This window comes from Thermobia domestica, chromosome 17 (assembly GCF_964235325.1).
Source record: "Thermobia domestica chromosome 17, izTheDome1.hap1.1, whole genome shotgun sequence".
Classification (NCBI taxonomy): Eukaryota; Metazoa; Arthropoda; class Insecta; order Zygentoma; family Lepismatidae; genus Thermobia; species Thermobia domestica.
In genome coordinates this window covers 152,358,760-152,382,995 of record NC_137470.1, presented here as the reverse complement: position 1 = coordinate 152,382,995, position 24,236 = coordinate 152,358,760, and the positions used below count along the sequence as shown (strand labels likewise).

General features: G+C 37.1%; 1 protein-coding gene across 10 annotated transcripts in view; it reads left to right on the top strand.

Moving 5' to 3' along the window:
* Positions 1-24,015, top strand: part of LOC145674424 (uncharacterized) — a 138,871-nt gene extending 114,856 nt beyond the window's left edge. For all 10 annotated transcript variants that reach the window (XM_081744462.1, XM_081744465.1, XM_081744471.1 and 7 more), the window contains 5 exons: positions 3,894-4,115; positions 9,814-9,951; positions 15,505-15,652; positions 18,538-18,659; positions 23,099-24,015. In XM_081744462.1, coding sequence (XP_081600588.1) covers positions 3,894-4,115; positions 9,814-9,951; positions 15,505-15,652; positions 18,538-18,659; positions 23,099-23,173 — 705 coding nt within the window. In that variant the 3' untranslated portion in view covers positions 23,174-24,015. The remainder of the gene's footprint in view (positions 1-3,893; positions 4,116-9,813; positions 9,952-15,504; positions 15,653-18,537; positions 18,660-23,098) is intronic.
* Positions 24,016-24,236: the final 221 nt, after the last annotated feature.

Sequence of the window (24,236 nt, the reverse complement as noted above, 5' to 3'; positions counted from 1 at the left end):
GCTTACCAATCTGCTCCACATGACCAGAGTAGGAATGTGTGACTGGTCAGGGAGAGAACTGGTTATCATAGTGCTTAGAGCACCGGCACGTTAAAGCCGAGACCTGGATTCAGTTTTCCGTCCAGTCGTACTAATCTCTCTCTCGGAGTTTTCAAAGCACTTTGGTTGTTTACAAAACATTTCCATTTTTTAGTTTGCGCTACTGTACAGTGAAACTAGTTTGGCGACACATGGTTCCATAGAAAATAAACAGGCAATAATACGTATTTCTGTATTATTACATACATAGGCGGGTAAAACAGCTGGTGTATTTAGTTCCTTGTACTTAGTGAAGTTCCCGGGGTTGCTTGGGTGTAATATAAGATGTTGTAGCTATTTTGCATAGTAGTTCATATACCCGTCTCCTCTTTTCCTTCTGTTAGGAGCAGAATTTTCAAAAATACTTAGACACTTTCCCAATTATTTTTAATGACGAATTTATAGACAAACTTTCACCTCCCAACATTTTTGAGGTACTCCTGAAATTCTCTGTTTTAAATGTTTAGGATTTGATTTTTGGGTTTTCGGGGACAATGGCCATGGTAGCCCGTCACGTATGAGAGATGACGTCCCTCAGCGATCACACTATTAGAAGAAAGGGAAGGAAGAAATTATTGGGAGAGGAAGGAAGCGGCCTGGGACCTGTCTGTTAGGTACCATCCCGGTAGTTGCCGGGTGTGAATGAGGAAAACGCAGGGAAACCTCACCCAGGATAGCCGGCCTGAAAAATCCTTTTACCCTTTCTTGACCTAATGTTCCCACCGGGAATCAAACTTGGGACCGCTCTCCATTTTAAATAAAATTGAAATGTTATATAAATTACCCCTTTTCCTTCCTTAGAAGCAGAATTTTCGAAAACGTTCGAATACGTGTTGAATTATTTTCAATGGTGAGTTTAAATATCGAGTTTCATCTCCCTAACATGCAAGGCTTCTGAAATACTTTATTTTTGTTATACATTTTAAACAAACTTATCCCCTTTGAACCCGCTCTTTCGTTAAAATACACATTAAAAAATATATATATTCTGAGGAGCCTATGGTCTCTTTGATAAAGTTCTTAAAAGTATGCTAAACCAACCGTGTGGATGTGTATACGGGACAAAAGAACTAATATTCATTTCTGAATATAAGACTAGCCTTTGGCTAGCTGTGGCTCCGCTCCCAGTCCCCCACGTTCGCTCAATCTACGGCCTCACAGCTCTAAAACCCACAATTATACCGAATTTCAAGTGTCTTTTTGTATTTCAACTACCTAAACGGTAAGATTTTGTGTCCCAATAAAACACCCATTTGCATAACATGGAGATTTTTCATTTCCCCTTTAGACCCCCTAAAAACAACAACAAAAAAAAAAAAAAAAAAAAATCAGTTTTGGCAATTTTCCTGTGTTACTCCCGGTAGGATACAGTCATACCAAATTTCATCATTGTAGCCCTACAGGAAGTGCCTAAACATTTTGGGGTGTAGATGATGTTTCATATAAGTAACATGGGACAGATTTTTCAGTTCAGGATAAAACTACTATAAAGTTGAAAATTTTTACTTTTAGGGATTTTGTTAAATAATTCTTTAGAAAACTTAGAAGCATACTGAATTTCAAGTTCTTATTCCAATTCCAAGTATCTAAAACATGAGATTATAGGTCCAAAAAGGCCCATTTAAATAAAGTGGGGAATTTCTTCATTCCCCCTTTAAATCCCCAAAAGTTAAAAATATTTAATTTTTGCAATTTTCTTGTGGGTTAGTTCCCAAAAGCTACAATCATGCTAAATTTCAACTTTCCACACGTCTACCGGAAGTACACGTTATATTATGTCAGTGAGTGAATTCATGTCGTTTTATAAATAGTTAGGATTAGAATCGGATAACATATGAGCACTATATTCTGTTAAATCTGACATCTGCTTAATGTGACTGTATATGTGTGTATTATTATTCTCTACGTGTTCTGTTATTACTCTAGTGCCCATCTATAAATTAGCCACTTGCATAAAGTGGATATTTCTGTGGAACCATACATGTACAACTTCCTCATGTACTGTAAAGGAAAGGAATATTTCATTTTCTCAGAATTTTATATTAGAATATTAAGGCAGTGGTTGGAAATAAGAATGCATGGTGTTGTACATTCGTTTTTGAATTTATTGTTCATAATCACGAGAAGATTCAGCATCTCTTGAGTGTTATATAGCCCGTCAGTATTAATAATAATATGTTTTGGTTAATCTGTAAACTGCCAACGACTATCATCAACCGAATTGATATGCATCTATTAAAAATTTCGAAACATAATTCTTGTGCTAAATAAAATTCTGTTTGCTGATCGATTTCGTACAAATGTTCGTTTAAGTAATGAAAATTTTTATAATTGAAATTTGTAGCGAAGGTTTCTGCGCTTGTTACGCTACGTGAATATTCCGTTGATATATTTAAACAAGTTCAGAACTTAATTCTTCATATTTATTTACCCTACGTATATATATATTTAAAAAATACTTGAAACGGGCAAACTAAAGAATGCAGGAAAAAGCCCACAATGTGAAAACTTAATTTCAATAGCTATAGGTTTCAAGAAACGTTTAAGTTTTCTGAAGCCGAGGTTTTTCTTTCATCCTCACACCATAAAATGAACCTCATGTTTCAAATTTGAAAACTGAAAAGTTCTGCTGAATATCACATTAAAAAATTACAAAGAAAAATTTGTATTTTATCATGTGCTTATGTAGTGCAGCATACAGTATGATTTTCCATCAAGTACTGAAAATTCCTTGTTTTCGGAAATAAGCAGGGCAACCATATTTTGATATTGTAGTTGTAGCATTGATGGGGAATAATTACTAAGCTACTTTAGAGCAGTACCAAGTGCATTGTTACTGTTCATATAAAATCCAATTATTTTCTCTACATTTAACGTTGAAAATGTGTGGGTAAATAATCATTAACCTAAATATTATTTCTAGTTTTCTGCGTAAAATGTAGTTTGTTTTATGATTTGGTTCATTTGATGTAAACTGTAATCTTTGAAGAAGACAGTTTCATAAATGATGTTAGGGGGGTGCGAAATGATGCTTTTGCACCAAATAAACTTTATCTGCACTTTTTCCAAAGCCCTTTTTGAACGAGAGCACTACTAACTGAGGAAGCTTCATGTACTGTTAAGAACAACTTAAAACAAACTCAATATTGTGGGGATAGTAATCCAAAGAACAGGCTTAAATATTGTATTTGTGCGTAAAGTAATGAAGGGGGTCATGCCTGTAAATCTCAACAGTGCAAACAATTTTTTGAGCACGCACACATATAGGACTTGGCTAAATAGCTGACTCAAAAAACAAGGATTCGATATTTGTTTGAAGAACATAGGGATCAGATCCCATGACTAGGACTCCATACCATAGACTTGATGCTCAAACTATAGTAAACTCAAGGAAAATCAGCTTAAGAAAACACAAATCTGCTCTCCATCAATGTCCGTTTAGCGTTTATGGCTTTGGTACGGGAGATTTGGACTGGATTCTCATTGACACTTCGTGTTGTTTAGATCCGTCGTTAAACTGTAGGTCGTTGTCTTCTATAGCTTTTGTGCGGAGAAGAGACGTTAAACTTCAAATAAATCTTGGTTTTATCCTTAAAAAAAAAAAGTATTTTGTAGAGACTTACTCTCGCACAAATTTCCCTGAACACAAAATGCTAAGGTAAACAAAATCATTCTATTGATTACTGGAATGTATACCGTTTCGTACAAACATTAAAACACCAGATGTGATCACTCAGCATAACTTCGTCAAATTCTTCGTGTTTCACGTACTGACATGACAACTCTTGAGATGCTGGATTTTGCTTTCGTTGCAGTCATTCCGTCAAAAGCAGCTGTTGAAGCGACACCAAAACTTGTATCATAATCCAAACTACGTTCCACCCCTACCTCGTGAAAAGACACACGAATGCCCAGAGTGTTGTCGAGCATTCCGACACAAAGGCAACTTAATTCGGCACATGGCTGTCCATGATCCGGAATCATCTGCTCAGGAGAAGGCTCTTGCTCTGAAATTAGGGCGACAGAAGAAGATACAGGTACTGACGATACGATGGTTTACTTATATTTTGCATGATTTACCTTCATTGGTATCTCTGTGTGACAAAATTTTAAGTTTTTTTTTGTTCCTAACACAAAAAGTGTTTATCATTTTTCCCAATAGATGTAAGTGTTTTGTGAGTTGCTTATACAGAAAGCAAGTGGCAAAAGGTGTCTTATTTTGCTCAAACTTTCATTTTGTGACCTTTATAATAAAATGTTGATATGTTTGTTACAGGATATCTACCACTCAATATTTAGTTCTGAGTATAATTTTGATGGCTAAGTGAATACATAAACCTATATGAATAAGAGATGTCGTCACAAAAAGTGCATACATATGTCAGATTTCTTGTATGGGACAACTCTGTTGCAGTGGTTCGGAGCTTCTTATAGAGCAGCCAGAAGGTCTCTGACAGCTAGCAGCGGCGTTGCCACTGCTCACGTTCAAGGCTTTTTCAGTGCATCTATAACGACAGTTTTCTTAGTGGTGTAAAACAGTGACCGTGGTTAGTAACACCAGCATCAAAGTAGGGGCTCCATTTTTCCTGCGTACTTGGTAAGAAACCTCAGGAACCATCTCTTGACGACCCATCTAATAAATATAAGACCGAAACGGAACTGGATCGCAGCGACAAAATGTTTGCACGATGTCCTTGAAAGTTCATATATTCTTGACGCTTATTTCTATCAGTTCCAGGAGAAGCATACGCAGAGGGCCAAGACGAGCGCTTCTACCAAGATATATTGGACTTAGAATAACGATACCAAGGAGTGTTTAGCGAAAGCACAATAAAATTCCGACATTTTTTTGGTCTAATACGGGAAAATCATTTATTTTACAATTGCAAACCTCGGAAAAGTACTCACTCTTCATACCTGTTCATATTTGGAAAGTTGCTTACGTAGTATAAAATTTCTTGATTTTGTTATCCAGGTCACAAAAGCAAAGTTTGAACGAAATAATGACTATTTTATATAGTGTTACAATGTATTTAGCACGCGCTATTCAGGGTTAAAGCATGTATTACATAGTGTTGCTATGTTGAAAAAAATCCTTAAGTTCATATGTTGACCAATATCTACTTAGATTTTGTCTACCACATCCGTTGGTTACCGTTTTATCCTTGCCCTCAACACTGCATTTCAAGTTCCATAGTCTTCGGCTCCTTATCCAGTTTGTCTTAATACAGTTTTAATAAATATAAAGAATAAGAAATAGTTTATTTGGATTCGCCGTTTTAAATTTGTGAAAAACGTAGCGAATCCTTTTGTTTTAAACTCACTAACTGTCATTTTAGAGATGGGTAATTTCCTTAAATTTCATTTGTAACTTCAACTCGACGCCTCACAGCCAATCCATTATACGAAACCATTACACTACTGACCTATCCCTTTTTTTCTTTTCTTTTTTTTTTCTTTCTTTCCTTTTGTTGGAAACAATTTAAACTTCGATTTTTATGAAATTGTGATGCTTACAGTGTTCCGTAAGTAATTTTGTAATTTTTGTTGTGTTAATGTAGCTTGTTTTCTTTCTTTCAGGGGATGGGGGACATTGTTGTAATAAACATGTTAAGCTGTTGGATACACTAACTGTTATCTGAATTGTGACACCCAACGTATACTTTCTTTTATCGTTTCGTTAGCCCAGCTTTACGAACTTAAGGTGATAAAAGCTATTAACAAAATTGATTCCGTATATGCTTTTATAAGAGGATGTCTCCGGACTATTTGGGGGGCACGAGCGCTTACCTCTGGTACGTAGGATCCCTGTTTCGATCCCCGGTCAAGTAAGTTTGTGGTGGACAACATCATGTTTGTGGGTTTTCTCGGGGTACTCGTTTCCTTCCACTTTCTCATTCCACCAATTCCATTGCTATTCACTTGCGTAAATCATCCGTCTCCCTTAGCCGAACAGGCATATTCATGGGACGTTAAACTGACAGATTTCATTCCATTTAATTTCTCAGGACTCTTTTTAAAGACAGTATAGAAATGTGGTCTCAATAGGAGTTGCATTGATAGAAAGAAAGATAGATAAAACAGGGCTTGCGTCTGGTTCATTATAGCTTTCGAAATATTCAACGTGTCATAATAAAACCTGACCTAAGCGCTGACTATATTAATAACACGTGCGTAACTCTTTCAGCAATGTAACGTCACCTTTACCAGATAATGTGGCTGATGAAAGCGAGGTTATATTTCCGAAATTGTGACGCAAGTGTTATTAATATACGTGGGTCGTTGAATATATGCTTTCCTAAGCTGAAAAAAAAAATTGTAAACTATACATAGAGGTGTAGGTGAGTCCTTCCTCACCTCTCCACATAATCCCCATTGGAATTCAGGCATTTATCTCACCGTTGCATCAATTTGTGTAAATCATTTGCAAAAAATCACGGCTGTGGATATTTAGTACTCTCCTCATATATCGGTTCACTTCATCTGTTTCGAATCTTTCATCTTGGAATGCAGACCTTAACACCGGGAAAAGATAGAACTCATTCGGTGTTAAATCAAGGTTGTATAGAGACTGGAGCAGCCGTTCCCATCCCAGTTCGTCAATTTTGTTTCTTGTTTGCGTGCTGAGTGGGGTGGGCGTTATCGTCAAGAACAACAATTGAGGAGTTTGATATAATAAGAGCGTAAGGGAGTTTACGCCCTTTTTGCATCAAACGCATTTTGTGGCTTTTGCCATGCTTCTTTAGCCTCCTGGTAACATTTCAATTCAATATATGAATAAAATGCTGCATATTACATTGTTTTATGTAAGGAAAAAACACTACTTAAATTTTTCAACATCGTTTTTCTCCAACTGCATGTTTCAGACTTACGCCCTTATTGCATCAAACTCCTCAATTGACAGAAACCAAGTCGCATGTATCAAACCTGAACTCTTCTTCAGGGAAATGCAATTCCACACAAGCGACCTTGTCTCTTCTTCTTGACGATAACGCACAGCCCCACTCTCCACACAACCCCAATTTAGCGCAGAATATCCCTCTTTTTCCGGTGTTAAAGTATGCATTTGAAGGTGAACGTTTCGAAACAAAAGAAGTGAAGCGAAATGTGAGGATAGTGCTAACTAGCCAGAACCCGGTTTTTGCGAAGGGTTTAGACAAATTGATGCAACGGTAGGATAAATGCCTGAATTCCAATGGGGATTATGTGGAGAGGTGAGGAAGGACCCACCTACACGTGTGTGTATAGGTTACAAATGTATCTTAAAAAATTGTTTACAGTTTAGGGAAACATATATTAAACGATCCACGTATTTAGTGTTTAGTCATTTTTTTTTAACACATGGTAAAACAAAGATTTCAGTATTCTTGTTAATGCCGGGGGGCGCGGTTGCTCAGTGGTAGAGCGTTCACTTCCGGTGCTGGGGGTCCCTGGTTCGATCCCAGCTCGCGCCGTGTGGACTTATGGTGGACAAACACCGTGTTCGTGGGTGTTCTCGAGGTTCTCCCGTTTCCTCCCACTTTCTTCATTCCACCATTTCACTCATCTCTCATCGGCACTGTCTCCTTTAGCCTAACCGGCATAATCGTGGGACGTAAAACTTTAAGATTTCATTTCATTTTTCTCGTTAATGCCATCGTAACTTCTCCATTCTTTTATCGTCACTGCATGTAATAAAGCAGTCATAAACAACTTCTCAAATGCTGATCACTTAAAATTCTTTCTGTAAAAGACTGTGGAACTTCCTATTTCATATTGCTTTTTTGTGCTATTTTATGTGTTTTTGATGAAAGCAAGTCCATAGCTTATCAGCGTAGCTACTTATCAGCATACAAATTTTTGAATTTAAAACGGTCCAGATGATATTTTTGGCAACACTGAAGGCTAAATTTTCGTAAATTGTAGTAAGTAGATATCTTCACTTTGTCGTGCTTAGTGCAGGAGACTTGGGATTCCATTCCCGATGAAAAGACATGCGGTTCGGATTCCACATCAATTTGCAGATCCACCCCTCTCTTTCACATTTGGTGCCGGAGAAATACCTTCAAATTCCAGATAAACAAACTGCTTTTGCTGGTAGTTGGTTTCTTATCCAGTGTGTACAGTTGATAGAGACGTGACCCTTATACTACTAAGTTTAGGAGGTAGCACGTTTGAACTACGGTCTCATCCCGTTGGTGCTAATGTTGCGGTTGTCTTTATGAAGCCGTATAACTTGTATTCTGACCTTGGCGTTGCACTGTTTTCAAAATTAAGGCATCTGCCGCATTTATATCTGACCCTAATACTTACCTGAAAAGGCAATAACCCGATACAAAAAATGGCATCGTAAGCACGCACTCGTATAATTGCGTGAGAAGAATATGTTGCTTTTTTTTACTTAAAAAAATTTACTGTTTCTCATAAGTTGCAATTCAGTGAACATTTAGTGCGTATTGTTTGTTGTAGTGTATGATTTGTTTCGTTTTTGTACCTAGATATATGGGATACGAAGAGAAAAATGCCAGTGGTAAATATTTTTCAATATTTTCACGAAAGCAATCCTGATTTTGCTCTGATATGCATAGCAATGTAACATTCATACATATAACAATATTATTTCAATAATACATCACTAGCGTGCATGATACATAATGAGGATCTCTTCAACTTCTTCATGCATAATGGTTAGGTTTTATGCTTTTTATGCGAGAGACCTGGCTTTGATCCCTACTGGGGGTACATATACAGTAGACTATCGATTATCTGAGGTAACTAGGACCGAGCCTAACTCGAATAATACGGAAACCAACTGTTATTTCAGTAGGACGTACAGTGAAAGATAGAACATTTTTTTTATATATAGGAGTTGTTTATTACAGTATACTTTTAAAAAAAAAAAACATTACATCCATACAGTATCATAAAAAAACTTTTTCTTTTGAAAAAATCAGTGATTGTTTTCGGGAACAGCTTTTGGCCTCGTTTTGATGCTGCGATACACGATGATAGACGGCTGAGCCCAAAGGTTTGCGATTTAACAGTTCGGCAACAGCTAGTATATGCGCGCCGTCTCTTACAACTGTAATCTGAAGGAAGAAAAAAAAATAGATTGCCTCGGTTAATGCAGAGTCTCAGTTAATCAGGACTCGAGTAATCACGACTCTACTGTAATTAAATCTTAGCATACAGAAAAATTATTATTTGAAGCTATGCAAGACTGAGAAACGATACAAAGAAAGAATTTCAAAAATGTTGCCTCATTTCATACCTGTAGTTTCGTTACGTAAGGGAATATCTATTATGAGCCCTAAAGAAAATATAGCATCGGAGCAAAGGGAATTTTACATTAGCAAGTTTTTGTGTATGTGAATAAAATGTACGTGATGATAGGCTCTTACTGTGCTACGATTGTATATTCGAATACAATTCATTTTGACGTAGAGATGACATCCTATGGATGTAAGTTAGAGCCCGATTGATCGGTTTGTTACAGTTAGTGAATATGCACTTTTTCTGGAAACCTGCATTTGTGTAGAGGAGGGCTTTTCCGTGCTAGAGTAGGTGAGCAAAATTTGGTATTTGATTCTGGGCTTTTGTGAGCTTACGGTATATAACGACGTGTCTGTGGGTTTTCTCGAATTTCTCTTTCCTAACTAAAGGTTTTATAATTGTGAAAATGTATTTTTCTGTAATCAGTTCATTATAATTGCTCCTGAGCTTGTTTGTTATTAAAATATATCAATAAACTTCTAGATCATTGATGGCCAGCAAGTTGAAGTAATGGCAGCTGAGGAAGATGAAGAAGAGGATGAATTGTCAGACGGCGAGATGATGGCGGTCGAAGGACAAGATGGCCAACAGTATGTTGTGCTAGAAGTTATTCAGCTCCAGGTACGATATATGATGTAATGATCTTCTAAGTTTTCTTTTAATTTTCGTGAAAAATCTCTAGTTTTTTTAACTTTCAGAGTGGTAGGAAGGAGTCAATGTATTTCAGTATTATTTATCATGGTAAAATTTCGATCCTAGCTCGCGCCAAGTGTACTTTGTGGTGGACAAACAACATGCGCGTGGGTTAGCCCGAGTTTCTCCTGTTTCCTCCCACTCTTCATTCCACCATTTCATTCATTCCTCATCATCACCGTCTCCTTTAGCCCAACCGGCATAACCGTGGAACGTAAAATTTAAAGATTTCTTTTCATGATAAAATTTAACTCCCCTTTAAATATTACATCTTATAATGGGTGGCCGAATAAAATACCAAAAAACAATATCTTGGAGATACTGACCCATTTTGTTGCATGATATTTTCCAAGTACAAAGTCCCTACGAAGCTCAGATTTTGAGATTGTCATTTACTCTTTCTTTTAATTAATTAAAGAACCTTGTTATTAATATTTTGTACCAAGCTCTACTGAATTGACATTGTTACGTTTGAAAAGCGCCAAGAGCAAGATGGTTTAGTTGCTAGTGTGTCTGTTTCATTCATAAAGTTTTCTCTAAATATTGTATATTTCACTGCTTTTTACTCAAGTATGTCAGAAGTGAAGAAGAAAGTGGAGGTCTACTCAGGTTAGCTTGTGATCCTCTAAATCTTAGCAGCAAATATCGGTCCGGTCACACTCTCATGGTCTTAACTGCCTTCAAATCCTAGACAGCTATTATATTGAAGAAAGTATTACGTCAAGGGGAATCACGGTGCGGAGTAATGTAAGATTTTGATTTTTTTTTTTTTTTTCAGTGGCAAGATTATAACGATGCTATTTTGTTCCCACACTAATGCCATTTAGTACACATAGATAAATGGTGAAATGATCAACGTTCTGCATTTTCTTTATTTAAGGCGCAGCATGATGAACTGAATGAAACCGCATGTCGCCGTCTAAAACGATGTGGACTCCACACGAAAAATATCCTGATAGCATCGATAATTTCTTACGTTCGGACTGTTTTACTTTCTTTGGTTCTGTCTGCTTATTGCTGAGCATGTAGCTTCAAAATTGTCAACAGAGATCTTTATTGCGTGAGCATACGGAACCATTTCATGACATTTTTTGTGAGAAGGAAATGGCATCGTTACAAGCTTGTTAACGTTTAAAGAAAATCACGTTTTTCCATGCCGTTCTATAATATTTTCGAATGTACTAGAATTAAAATTATTAAAATGGCACTGACAGTCATGCATACTATCGTTACTAGCGGCTGTATGTATTATGAGTCACTTTGGTCACGCTCTCGAACCCCTTGGGAGTGTTCCTGTTCATCTCAACGACCCCTAAGATTATGAATTTAACACTAATACCCGGCGTCCCGTGTATTTAACATCTTCCTTTATGCATACATTTTTACAACCCTGTACTCCCTTCCCCGTGCCGAAATTCGGTGGGGTGGAAGTGCCTCATAGGCTATTAAATCTCGTGATGATCTATCTACGTACACAATTTGATGTTTCTAGGTGACTTCTCTCTGGGCTAAAAGCTAGTAACATAGACACATTATTTTGTTAAAGCGAGACAATCTTGACACTGCTGTTAAAAGGACAGGAGAGCCGTGAAATAAGATGAAAACGATACGTGTGGCAGTCCTTGAATAAAAATGTTCTGACCTAGACACCAGTTCATGGGGGCGCGGTGACTCAGTGGTAGAGCGTTCACCTCCGGTGCTTGGGGTCCTTGGTTCGATCCCAGCTCGCGCCGTGTGGACTTTGTGTTGGACAAACACCGTGTTCGTGGGTTTTCTCGGGGTTCTCCGGTTTCCTCCCACTTTCTTCATTCCACCATTTCACTCATCTCTCATCATCACCGTCTCCTTTAGCCTAACCGGCATAACCGTGGGACGTAAAACTTAAGGATTTCATTTCATTTTTAGACACCAGTTCTGAAAACCAGACGCTATAATAATACAAATGAAATTTCATATATAAGCCTACATGTTTGGGCCTTACATTACCTAGGCATCAGACTCATATTCCCAATCATCATCGCGACCTGGCGCCCGGGATTTTTCGAGCCGTAACGTATGGTCAGATTCAATATCGTTAATTTTATGAAGAAAAATGTTACCAGATTAAATTAACTGTTCAATGTAAGTTTCATTTTGGGATTTTTGGGATGCCTTTTAGGAACATTTGAAAAATCAAGAAAGTAGCGTATCTTACATTTGTATTATGATACTACAATACTATCTAACGCACTTGAGATGAAAATTTGAGCTCAGCTATTATATCAAGCACAAATGACTTTTTTGTAGAAAATGGCAACTGAATGAGTCGGAACCTTGAACTCCTAATATTGAGAGCAAAAGACTCTACTAGCATTTTATCTGTAATTCAGGAGACTACAGGACTCTGCTGACTTCAAGACATTAGCAGAGAGAAACATGATAAGTCTGTTAGTGTTATGTATATGAGACAATTTGGAACCGTCTTTCCGCAAGGATATGATTCACCATAATCTTCTTGGATCAAAACATCTCTGTACTTTGCTCAGTGTAACTCATGCCTCAAAGTAATTCGATCAGGAAAGGAAGTATATCGTCAGTCTGTTAATGTTAATCGTATGCAATAGTTTTCCGGCTACAATTCCTCAAAAATTTGGTCTATCATAACATCTCGATTTAAAATCATTAACGGCGTAACCACCATCATTTTGCCGCCGTTGTACGCAGGGTTGGGTGGGTTAATTTTTTTTCTTGCTTCAAGAAACTAGTTTTTCAAAATTGTCACAAATTGTGTGAACTTCATGCTAGCGTTTCGCATATCTCAAACCGTTTGTGTTAAGTGTGTCTAATTTTCGCCTTTTAATTAAAGGGTCTCGTGTTCGATTCTCGGTGACGGCACTCAAGCTCGCATGTCAATTAAAACACCAGTCCCCGCCCATGAGAAGCTCGCTGTTACATAAGAACGTTAACTCTAATCAAGCCAAGCGAAACCAAATTGTATCTCATCTATCTGCTTCCCTGAATATCTGTTTCATGGAGAAGCGTATGAAGTGAAATTTGCTTAAAATTAGATAAAAGTTGGCAAAATTTATCGACTGCATCCGTGTCTTAACAGTATCAATATAAATTTTTAGTTTCAATGTTTTTGAATGGTTTCTACATACTAAATTTTTAATTTTGCTCAAATAACGATATTTTCTCATACATTACAAATTCAGGAAACATGAATTTAAGTGATTTCTTGAAATCAAAAGTATTTTCTGCATAATGTATATGTATGAATGGTTTAGTCAGAGTGAACTCAAATGATTTCGTATTTTCATCCACTTCTTTTATAGATATGGACATTAAATTAATTCGCTGTATTTCTGACTCAGAAGGCTAAATTAGAGATTCCGTACTATGTATTTTTTTTTTTTTAATTGTCCATTTTATTTTAATGCCTTTAACCCTTACATTGATGTGACTTGTGCAGTCCTCTATTTTGTTGTTCTTCTGAACCAAGTCTTGAATACATTCACATGTAAGCAAGCAAGAGTAATATAACGTATTTATATCAGTTGTCGTTCGTGAATGGGTCAGCAGACTTCGCGGAGCCTTTGTAATCAAAGGGTTTCGGGTTCGAGTCCAGGTGGAGGACAGCAAACTCGGATGCAAACCAAATAGAAGTCCGGGCCAATCTTTAAGCTGTAACTCCCGTCCTTCATAACCCCGCTGGCATAAGGACATTAAGGTGAAACAAGCTTATTTGTATCCATATGCAAGCTGAATAAATAAAGAAAATCTACTTAACCTTTTAAAATCTTCATTAGTCGATTTGGAAAGTACCAATAAAGTTTTTCACTTCGTTTTTTCTTATTTTTTATTTTATTTTTTATTTATTTATTTTTTTGGTGCCTAAAGACATTGTAGAATACGTTACATATGCTTTCACGCCGTTCTGCGTCGAGACATAGGGTCTGATGACATCATAACTTAAAAAAAAATAATTTTTTTCTTCTGCCTATTTGTATTATATTTTGGCGGGCTTACTTTTGCATCTAAAAGATTGAAATTTTGCACACACATTCAGTGCACCCGTTAATGTTTTTCAGATCTCTGCGTTAAAACAGGGGTGGGGGGTGGGGGGTGACGAACAAAAAGGAATAAAGAAGGGATTTTTTTTAACAAAAATCCCTTTTTTCATGATTTTCTCGCCTCAGATACATAATGGAGACATGTGAATAATGCCGTTTGAAAGGATGTTCTATTCTGAAGAGAATGTGGTACCAACCGTGATCCTAGGATAAATAGGAATGTCTCAGGAAATTTTTATATTACATCTGGGGCATTGTGGGGATGTTCTTAGCTCATTGGTTAATATTTTTTCCCGTCATTACTATTCAAGATAGAAGATTGAAATTTTGTACACACATTTGGTAAACCCTTAGTACTTTTCAGTTGATTTTGAGATCTGTGCATTAAAATAGGGGGGAGGGGTCCAGACAGGATCAAAATTTGATTTTTTTAAAAGAAAAATCCCGATTTCCCTCTTAATTTCTCGTCACAGGGACATGATGGGGAAATGTGAATGGTACAGTCCGCAGCAAAAAGCTTGCAACATGAGCATGTGAGTTTATTGTGAAATTACGTCTAACAGCCAAGAGAATCAACATAACGTCTAAGTGGCACGAATCACGCCAGGAGAAACCTCGGCGTCCTCCCCTGCACACTTATTTTGGGGCAAAAGACTTTTGTCGTTTCGCAGTAAACTTACATGCTCATGTTGCAGGTTTTTTGCTGCGGACTGTACCGTTTGAAAGGCTGTTCTTTTTGAAGAGAATGAGAGATAAACCATGATCCTATCTTAAGTAGGAATGATGCTGTAGCTGCTTGACTGAAAGTCTAAAATTTACCTAAAAAAAGATAATTTTAAAAGGTTAAATCAAAAAATCTAGTATATATATATATATATTTTTTTTTTTTAAGGAAAAGATAAACACGGGTTTTGCGAAACCCAATTCTGGGCCAAATATTCATGTAAAGAAACTGGTTAGGAAAAATCGCAAAGTGGACGGATAGCTGCTTTCTTCTTTAGTTCAATAATACAGTAAAATATAATGATACTATACAACTTCGAAAAATACTAGTTCTAATTTGTAAAGTCAACGCTGGCTTACGGCACTCGCCTGGGAAAGGATTTTGTGGTTCGACCTCAGGTCAGGAGAGTGTGTGGTGGACAAGATCGTTGTTGTTCATGGGTTTAATCGGAGCTTTTTCGTTTCCCTCACATTATCATTCCACCGATTTTTCATAATCCTTCACTTCCATTAATCATCCGTTTCCTGTATCCTGAAGGTCGTAATAGTGGGACACAAAAAAAAAGAAAAAGAAAAAAACTAGAAATTTCATTTTATTTCAGTTTATGATTTGTAACAGCGTTCTAAGAAAGAAAAGATTTTTAGAAGATTATGTTGGTCGTTGGTGAGCTTCTGTATTTATGATTTTTTTTTCTTTTTTTCTTAGGACGGTGATGGTCAAGAACAAGCCGTTGCGGTTGTGACTGGAGGCGCTGATGGTACTCATGCGACGGTGGAACAGGCAGTGGCTGCTTTACATCAAAATAGTGCGGATCCAGATGGCTTGCTGGCAGAGCACATAACACCTGACTCTCGTAAGTAAAGCTCAATACTTTATATTATATGAAGTTAGTTGTAGTCTCATTGCGTTAGAACAGTGTTTCCCAACCTTTTTCAACTTGCGGCACACTACGGGTGTAACTTGAATTCTCGCGGCACACTCGTAGATATTATTATTATTTGCAAATATAAAATACCATGGTATTTTTTATGTGTGATTACTGATTTCCTTCTCACATAGATGAAAGCTTGATCACTGGTTTTCCCCTATGACAATTCACTATGCTTATTTTTTTTTTTTAATTCTAATTTTAAAATAGAAAACAATTGCAATGAAATATAGGACTCATATTTTAAAAAATACGCTTTCTTTTTCGAAAACTGTATCCAACCTTTCACTAAGAACGAAGATCATTAAATAACGAACGAACAAACAAATGTACTTTTAACTTTGCTGTTTTAACCAAAACTGGTGCATATTATTGCAATCACACAGCTTGCGATGCGTCGAAGTCAAAACACACCTGTTGAACAAAGTGTTGTTCTGTCATTCACGTGCGAATGAGTGTTCTACGAACGTTCACTTGACGCGTACCGTACAAGTGCTTCCATTTCTCGGTGTTAGTATGACTCTCAATTGAAGCGTAACATAGCAGCTAATTGTGGAAATGTGTACGAGCCGAATGTAGAATAATACAATTACAGTACAATAAATGTACAATAATAGAATTACAATTAGTTATTTTTTCCATGGTAAAAATTCATAGTAATGTGAAATACAAAAATACAGATTTTTTTCCTATGTCTTGCAATTTGGTTGCTATAGATTTAATCATTTTGTTTCGATTTCCTCGCGGCACACCAGTTGGGAAACGCTGCATTAGAAGATAAAGGAAAATTAATGTAACGTTAACTACTTAGAATTAGAGACCGGATAATAGGCAAAGTGCATAATAGCGCGCATAAGTTTATTTGGAGAGTCTTCTTCAGTTTCAATGTATTTTGCCTGTTTCACTCAACATTGCCTATATTGATAATACGATGCCTAATACTACCGATTCTACCATTTTCTTCCAAATCAATCTTCATTGATGTACTTCATAATCAATATTACGTTGACGTGCTTTGTGTCCGAAAATGAACTATAAACCATAAACTGAAGAGAATGAACTATATATAAACCATGACTTTCCAATGAACAGTGTTGATGCAATAGCTTTCACTGCGAGTCTACACGATTTTCCTTATAATAACAGGGGCTTGCTCCGTTGTCCATGGCACCTAATTTTTTGTGCATGAACAAATCTTCGTAATATTTATCGAATGGACTAGGTTTGATTCGGATGTCCGGATGACACGTTCATATCTTTTTCCTTGTGAGGCCTGGACTATTGGTTCTTTGTGTCCGAAAAGTACTGTGCATGTGCGGGTCATCACTTCTAATAGCTCAGATATTAGTTTATAATTTATCAATATATTGTTATAAATTCTCAAACAAAGGGATGTAGATGAAGACAAGAGCTGACAACTGTTATATTGAAAGGTTATGTTTTCATGCATAAATGAAACTCAGCCATTTCAAATTGATAAAATAGTGACTAGATGAGGTAGAAGATTAAAGAAGGAAAGAGAAGGGATTTAGCTAAAAGTATTGGAATGATCGCTTGCCTTAGTTATTTTTGGTCCTCAATGACATCGTGGTCATGAAGAGTGATGGTTAGGCTCTTCGAAGTTCTTTTCCAGTTGGCTAAAACCAAATGGAGTTAACGACTAGATTCTTACCCCGTCAAATCTGCTAGGAGCATGAATGGAATTCTGAAGTAGTTCAGTGGTAATCGCTGGACAATGGCCTAGGTTTCCCTCATGGACTGTTTCTGCTACATTGAACCTTCAGTGCTTCTAGATCTGGGATGGTGACCTGGAGTCACCCTCTGCCTCCAATATGACTGGGTGTTCTCCTACTTGTCGCACACTTGAGTTCTGATCCACGACTACCTACCTGAAACGTGTCTCCAATAGTTTTGTTATGAAAGGACATTGACTTTCGACATGATTCAACTATAAGGTTCGTGCATTCTGAAAGAATGTGTTATGATGGTGAAAGAGACGCTAGTCTGTCCTTTACTAGCCAACTTTTCACAATGACGAAGTGAATACAAATATTTGTCTGACAATGTACACTCATGTTCAAAATTATTGTCGCATGTCTATAAATATGTTGTTGCAGGAAAAAAAATTGATAACGAATTCGCCCGGTATTTCTTATAATGTTAGTATGTGTATAATCGGCAAAGACGTGTATGTGGTAAATTTCATGTCAAAAGAACAGTAAATAACAACAATAAAACGAAAATAAAATGTTCTTGTCCATTTAGCAACATTTTGTTGTACTCATTCTAATTTCCGTATTTATAATTCTTTTCCTATGAAATTTACCACAAGTATACATGTCCTGATTATACACATTGTATCAGTATTAAAAGTACCCTGCAAAATCATTATCAAATTATATTCTTACATGAAGACAGTTATAGATATACGACAATAATTTTGGACATGAGTGTACATCCACAATCCAAAGTTCTATGACATTGAACTAATTAATTTAATAAGATTTAAAGTAATTTGATTTTAACAATGGTTTAAATAGTTCAAAGAATTGTTACGACAAGGATTGTTGTGCTTTTTAGTTACGACACAATATAGCAGTACTGTACGTCCTTGTGGTGTACTGCACACTATTTCGTGAATTATAAGTGCCTATTTTCGTTTTTAGTGCCCAAGCATCCAGCTTTCCTTTACAATATTTCGGGGACAGAAAAATGTATATCTTGTAGTTGACTAGTGTATTCTGAATGGGTAAAATAATATAGCATATTATAAAATGTAAATATTAATGAACCAAACTTGTTTCTTTTAGACTTGGAAGACGATGTTGCCCTACATACTCTCCGAGCTAAGAAACTCTCACGGAAGGATGCATTGACACTTAGGAAGAGATTAGAAACTCAAAAGGACATGCAGAATTGTTTCGGATTCGACGTAAGTAATCCCCCATTTCTATTAGTAACTTAGATGTATTAAGATATCTATAATTAATGGTAGAGATATTAAGCCACCTACAAAATTTGCAGCAAACCTTGAATGTTCGGGGGAAAAATTCTTCAGATTAAGCCTCTAGGTATCTCGTATTAATTTTATAAACCTAAAATAAATCAAGAACTTCGTTATCAAAGATTTGAGCTCGTTAGTTTAGTGCTGTTTTCAAGAAAATAGAGCATTTGTACGGGTTTATCCATCGAAATATCTTAGAATACCTATTGGCGAAGTCGCCGTCTTATTAACTGGTGGAACGAGACAGGTTTTCGGATTTTAGATGACAAAAGTCAACGGTGTACAATTTTTTGGTAACGCAGTTGCCTTGTAGTATTAACATGTATTTGTGTATTCATTATCCTCGCGCTTGGATTCCCTCTGTACTGCAATTGGGATGCTGAAATATTACTTTTTATTACGATCATACCATAGACTGAGACGGTCTGGCAAGCCACTAATTATAGTGCTTATTTCTCTGATCACTAGTGTCTACTGAAGCATCTCAAAATAGTCTATCTATCACCCGGGGGCTGTTTTTCAAAACTAGGGGGCGCGATGACTCAGTGGTAGAGCGTTCACCTCCGGTGCTTGGGGTCCCGTTCGATCCCAGCTCGCGCCGCGTGATCTTTGTGGTGGACAAACACCGTGCTAGTGGGTTTTCTAGGAGTCCTCCCGTTTCCTTCCACTTTCTTCATTCCACCATTTCATTCATTTCTCATCTTCACCGTCTCCTTTAGCCTAACCGGCATAATCGTGGGACGTAAAACTTAAAGATTTCATTTCATTTTGTTTTTCAAAACTACTAGTCTTGTAATACAGGATGGCGCAGAAAAACAGAAAAATTTTAATTGACGTAAAATGCACTAATCAACAGAGGAAAAAGTACATTTAATGATTCAGATAATGTCGAAAGTATGCCATTAACAATAACATTAGCTACTACATTTATATGTCACTTTACTACTTGAAGATGCCATTGGAAACATGTCCTCCATTTTGGCATAGAAAGTATGATACGAGTATGTTTCGGAAATTCGCTGGAATACTTGGTTTATTATGTCTTGAGGAACACCAGTGAATCTCTCTTAAAACGTGGATTTCAGTTCAACGATGTTTGCCGGATGTGTACTATACTCTTTGGTTTTGAGATGAGAGAAATTGCACACATTGTGTTTAGATCTTGGAGGCCATAGAATGTCACCGTTGTTATCAAATGCTTTCACAACGAACATACGTTTCGCACAACTTCAATGCTCCATTATTACTAAATGGCAAAACCTTCTCAATGTTGTCTTATCGGTCTCAAGCAAATGCCGACCATACAATGTTGCTAAATCTAGAATCAAAATTTCCCGTGTCCCTGCTCCACTTTAGTGTGAAACTTTTCAAAAACTAACAATTGCATATACCACAAAATCATGACAAATTAGAAGTATCATCATTATTAGTATTTAGAAATAACGGTTACTTTTGTTCTATCATGTTTCTTGTTCATGACTTGTAAAATGCATATTACCTGCTGTTTGCTTTGGGAATTGGGCCCCAGGAGATCCGCTAATTGCTAGTGCTACATTTCTACTTTTGTACCATACTTGTAGTGGAAGCAAACGAACTACTGCAACATTTCATTGTGAGGATCTCCAATGAACTAGCCACTGATCGCAGCGTCAATAAATCCATTGAAATCGGTATGAAAATCCCTTCGTATTAGCTTCCCAGGAGAATGATGCTGGCAACATGTTTCACGTTTTACTGTATCCGATGGCTGTATGTGTTATTTCATCACGACCTTTTTGTAAAGTCTTTCTTTCGGCATACCTCAGTAGTCGTATCGATAAAATGATCATAAAGCGTTTCAGCCAGTCTCTTCTGACACAATCTTCTAACCCCTTTCTTTGAGTTTCTATTTCCGTATCTTTCGTTTTAATCATTCTGCCACTCGAGTAAAATACTTGAATTTCTATGAAGAACATCCAGGTCTGCCGCACCTTTAGTCGTGTTTTGGAGGATAATGTTTGGAGGAGGTTTTGTTTTTGTTTCGTACTTACTATTCATAATTCTAGCTTTGAATTTGTTGTCCTTTTCTGTGTTATTGTGTTGTCTAATAATCTATATCGTGACGAGACAAATATAGAAGGTTATTCGCTTTATATCCGACGATTTTTAACTGGTACTCGGGGCCGCGGTGGCTCAATGGTAGAGCGTTCACCTCTGGTGCTTGGGGTCCCGGGTTCGATCCCAGCCCCCGCCAAGTGAACTTTGTGGTGGACAAACACCGTGCTCGTGGGTTTTCTCGGGGTTCTCCCGTTTCCTCCCACTTTCTTCATTCCGCCATTTCACTCATTTCTCATTATCACCGTCTCCTTTAGCCTAACCGGCATAACCGTGGGACGCAAAACTTGAAGATTTCATTTTCATTTTTTCATTTGACGGGTACTCACGTTAAGAGATACCGGACGAAAACCACTGACCATGTTCTATTGGACCCCCGACATTGGGGCTATGACACGGCATCTCAGTTTCCAATTCAGCTAGCTCCAGCGCAGGATAGGGATGGAAATTCTGTCCTACTCCTCCCTGAAAGCTTTCCATTGACCATTCAGGGTGCGCGGGCAGCGATGTTGAAGACGTCGTTTAAAAGTCCAGATGCATAAACATCCATTGAACTGGCATCTGCGCTTTTCACGGAAATGTCTTCAAACGGAATGGCACGAATTCCTAATTCCTCTATTATTTCCTGGAAAAAAAAAAAACGTATTGATGTTCTGGCTGTATGACTCGAAGCGTCGTACATACGGACCATCACCTGGTTCACGTCCATTCTATACAATTGTAGGATGTGTCTCCGATAAATAGGAGTCAGAATGAATTCTTGGAAGTATCTTCCATTCACCTTCACATTTTTGTCCACATTGCGTATCAGCAACTTACCCTCATATCCAAATCCCGTAACAACTATAAAGCCATGAGGGAAACTTTCCCTGCACTGACTAACATCAAAGTCACGGTATGTGATCGCCGGAATGTGACCACCAGCCGTGAAATGGACATACGATTCATCCATTGTGACAGCTTTCTTCCATTTGGAACCCACTAGATACTTTTCATGCAGTTTCCTGCAGTTCGTCTTGAGTTCGGCAATGTGACGCGGTGACAGGTAGTATACGGGCCTTCCTCACACACTTCAACCTGAAGCGCTTGCGAATTGTTTTGTTCACAGTTGACGGTGCGAGGAGAAATCTGTGGCCCATATCACGTTGCTCGGGGGATTTTCTTGGCATGCCAATCGACAGATCCCTCTTAGCACTAAGGATGACACTTCGTTGGCAGCCCTTCTCGTGGTGATTTTCGTGAATAAATGTACAGCAAGGGGAGCCTATTGTGTGTGACTGGCCACAATAGCTTTTGCAGTAGTCACCCCGAGTGTTAATCCATTCTCCTGATACTATTTCACACTGCGTACATACGAAAGCTCAGCATGGAAAAGGTCCGTTACGTAATCCTACCAATACCGGTTGATTTTCGGCACTATTTGATAAAACTCACTACCAACCAACACACACACAGCTACAAGTTCAAACATAACATTTCTTCCGCCAGCAACCCTATCGTTCCAGCATTATATGCCGGGTGACAGCACCGAATTGAAAATGGTCGAATATACTGTACATGGAACAACCTTCTGTAAAGTAGATGCTAACGCGGCAATTAAACCCCAACCGCAACATTTGTAAACTAAATCTACTAAGGTTTGACATTCGGCTGGAACTAAAAGCCAAATAGAGCATTGTTGGTCCATACCCCAATTTCAATGTTTTATACGGACACTTCTAAGGATTAAAGTTCTATTGGTTATGCATTCGTCACCAACGAGAACAACCCAAAGCTCAGTCCTATCAGCTTGTTCAGTTTTCGCCGCAGAAAAAAAAAAAAAAAATGCTTACTTACAAAATACTAAACAGAATAATCAGTATCTTTTTAAACCACTATTTATCACTGATGATTTTCTACCCTAATCAATGGATAATCAAGCACCACGGCATATTATTTGCTTCTGGTGGTGTTCCTAAAAGATTTGTTACGTATGAAGCCTCCAGTGAGTTGATGTTGACCTGAAAATGTTACAATCAAAGTGATTTTTCGTATTTGTGCGTTGTTACCTGGTAATGACATAAGAATTGCTGCAATTAATTTGCAAACTTCTGACCCTACTGTCACCTTATTAACCCTTAGCAACTTATTGATGGAGGGTGGAACCTATTCCAAAAATACTAAGTGGAAGGAAATTCCCCCCAACCTGTTGGATTTCGCACCCTGGCTCTGCATGTGCTTAATTGTCAACATTGTGTTCTCAATTGGTAAGTTAATTTTTCTTATTTTTTTAGGACGACGATGATGAAGCTGACGATGAAGCAGCAGCCAAAACAGCTATTCAGCTCTTACAAGCAATTCAACAGTGAGTGTAGTGGTTGTGTAAGGGAAAAAAAAGTGAAGAAGAAAACAAAAACAGAGTAATGTGTGGAAGGACAAATTCTGTATAGTGTTTTAACATTTGAGGCACTTGAAAGAGAATGCTCTGATAGAATACATGTATTAAAAAAAAATTGTTTTCAAGGACTAGCTAACGTGACTATTTAAGTGTTTCAGTTTCTTTTTTGGAGTACAAATTGCAAGAAGTTCGGCATCACAAGACTTTTCCTGGAAGTATTAAGAAATGAACTCTGTACAGTGCAAAAGCAAAGACGTACTAGAATATGCACCACTGAAAAGGCGCTATTTTCCTATGTTGTGTTGTTTTGTTTCTTTGATTATTTTTCTTTCTTTTTAATACGAAAAGACCACCGTCACTAGTGTCTTAGTCTGATTTTTATTGTTTTATTGTGTTCTTTAAGAGCACACAGACATAAAATTGTAACATAAACAGTATTGGTCGTTAATTAAGACTTGCAGTTCCGCTCTTTAATAAGTTTGATTACATGAAACGTAGGCACTTAATAATGGACTTCTAACAAATGAAGAAACAAAAAAACCAACGCCTATGTATCATACACTTTTGTCCTGTAAGTCATAATGAATTATTGGTAAAAAAAAAAAATAAATAAAATAAAAAAGTCAATTTTGATATTTGAAGAAGCCCGTAAACATCGTGTGCGTGATTGACTTGAATTCAAATGAGATTTTGCATAATATCACAAATTATAATAATAATAACAACAACAATGTATCTGAAATTTCAGTCAAACTTCTTATGTATATTAATGTTATTTGTTATTTACTGTTTCGTAACTAGAATTCGAGCAGTGAGCTGTTCAATAGAAAGGGAAATTGAACAATACCACATGTATTTTAAATTTCTGAGCATATACACAAAAATAAATATTTTTCAAGTGAAATGAAATAATAAAAACAATGGATTAAAAAAATAAGTTGTAAATACCCCTTTAAGTGTACTCGGAATGATCTGGAAAAAAATTCAGTTTTTTTTCGTAAACAGAATTGTCATTGTCCAATAAAATGTTTTGT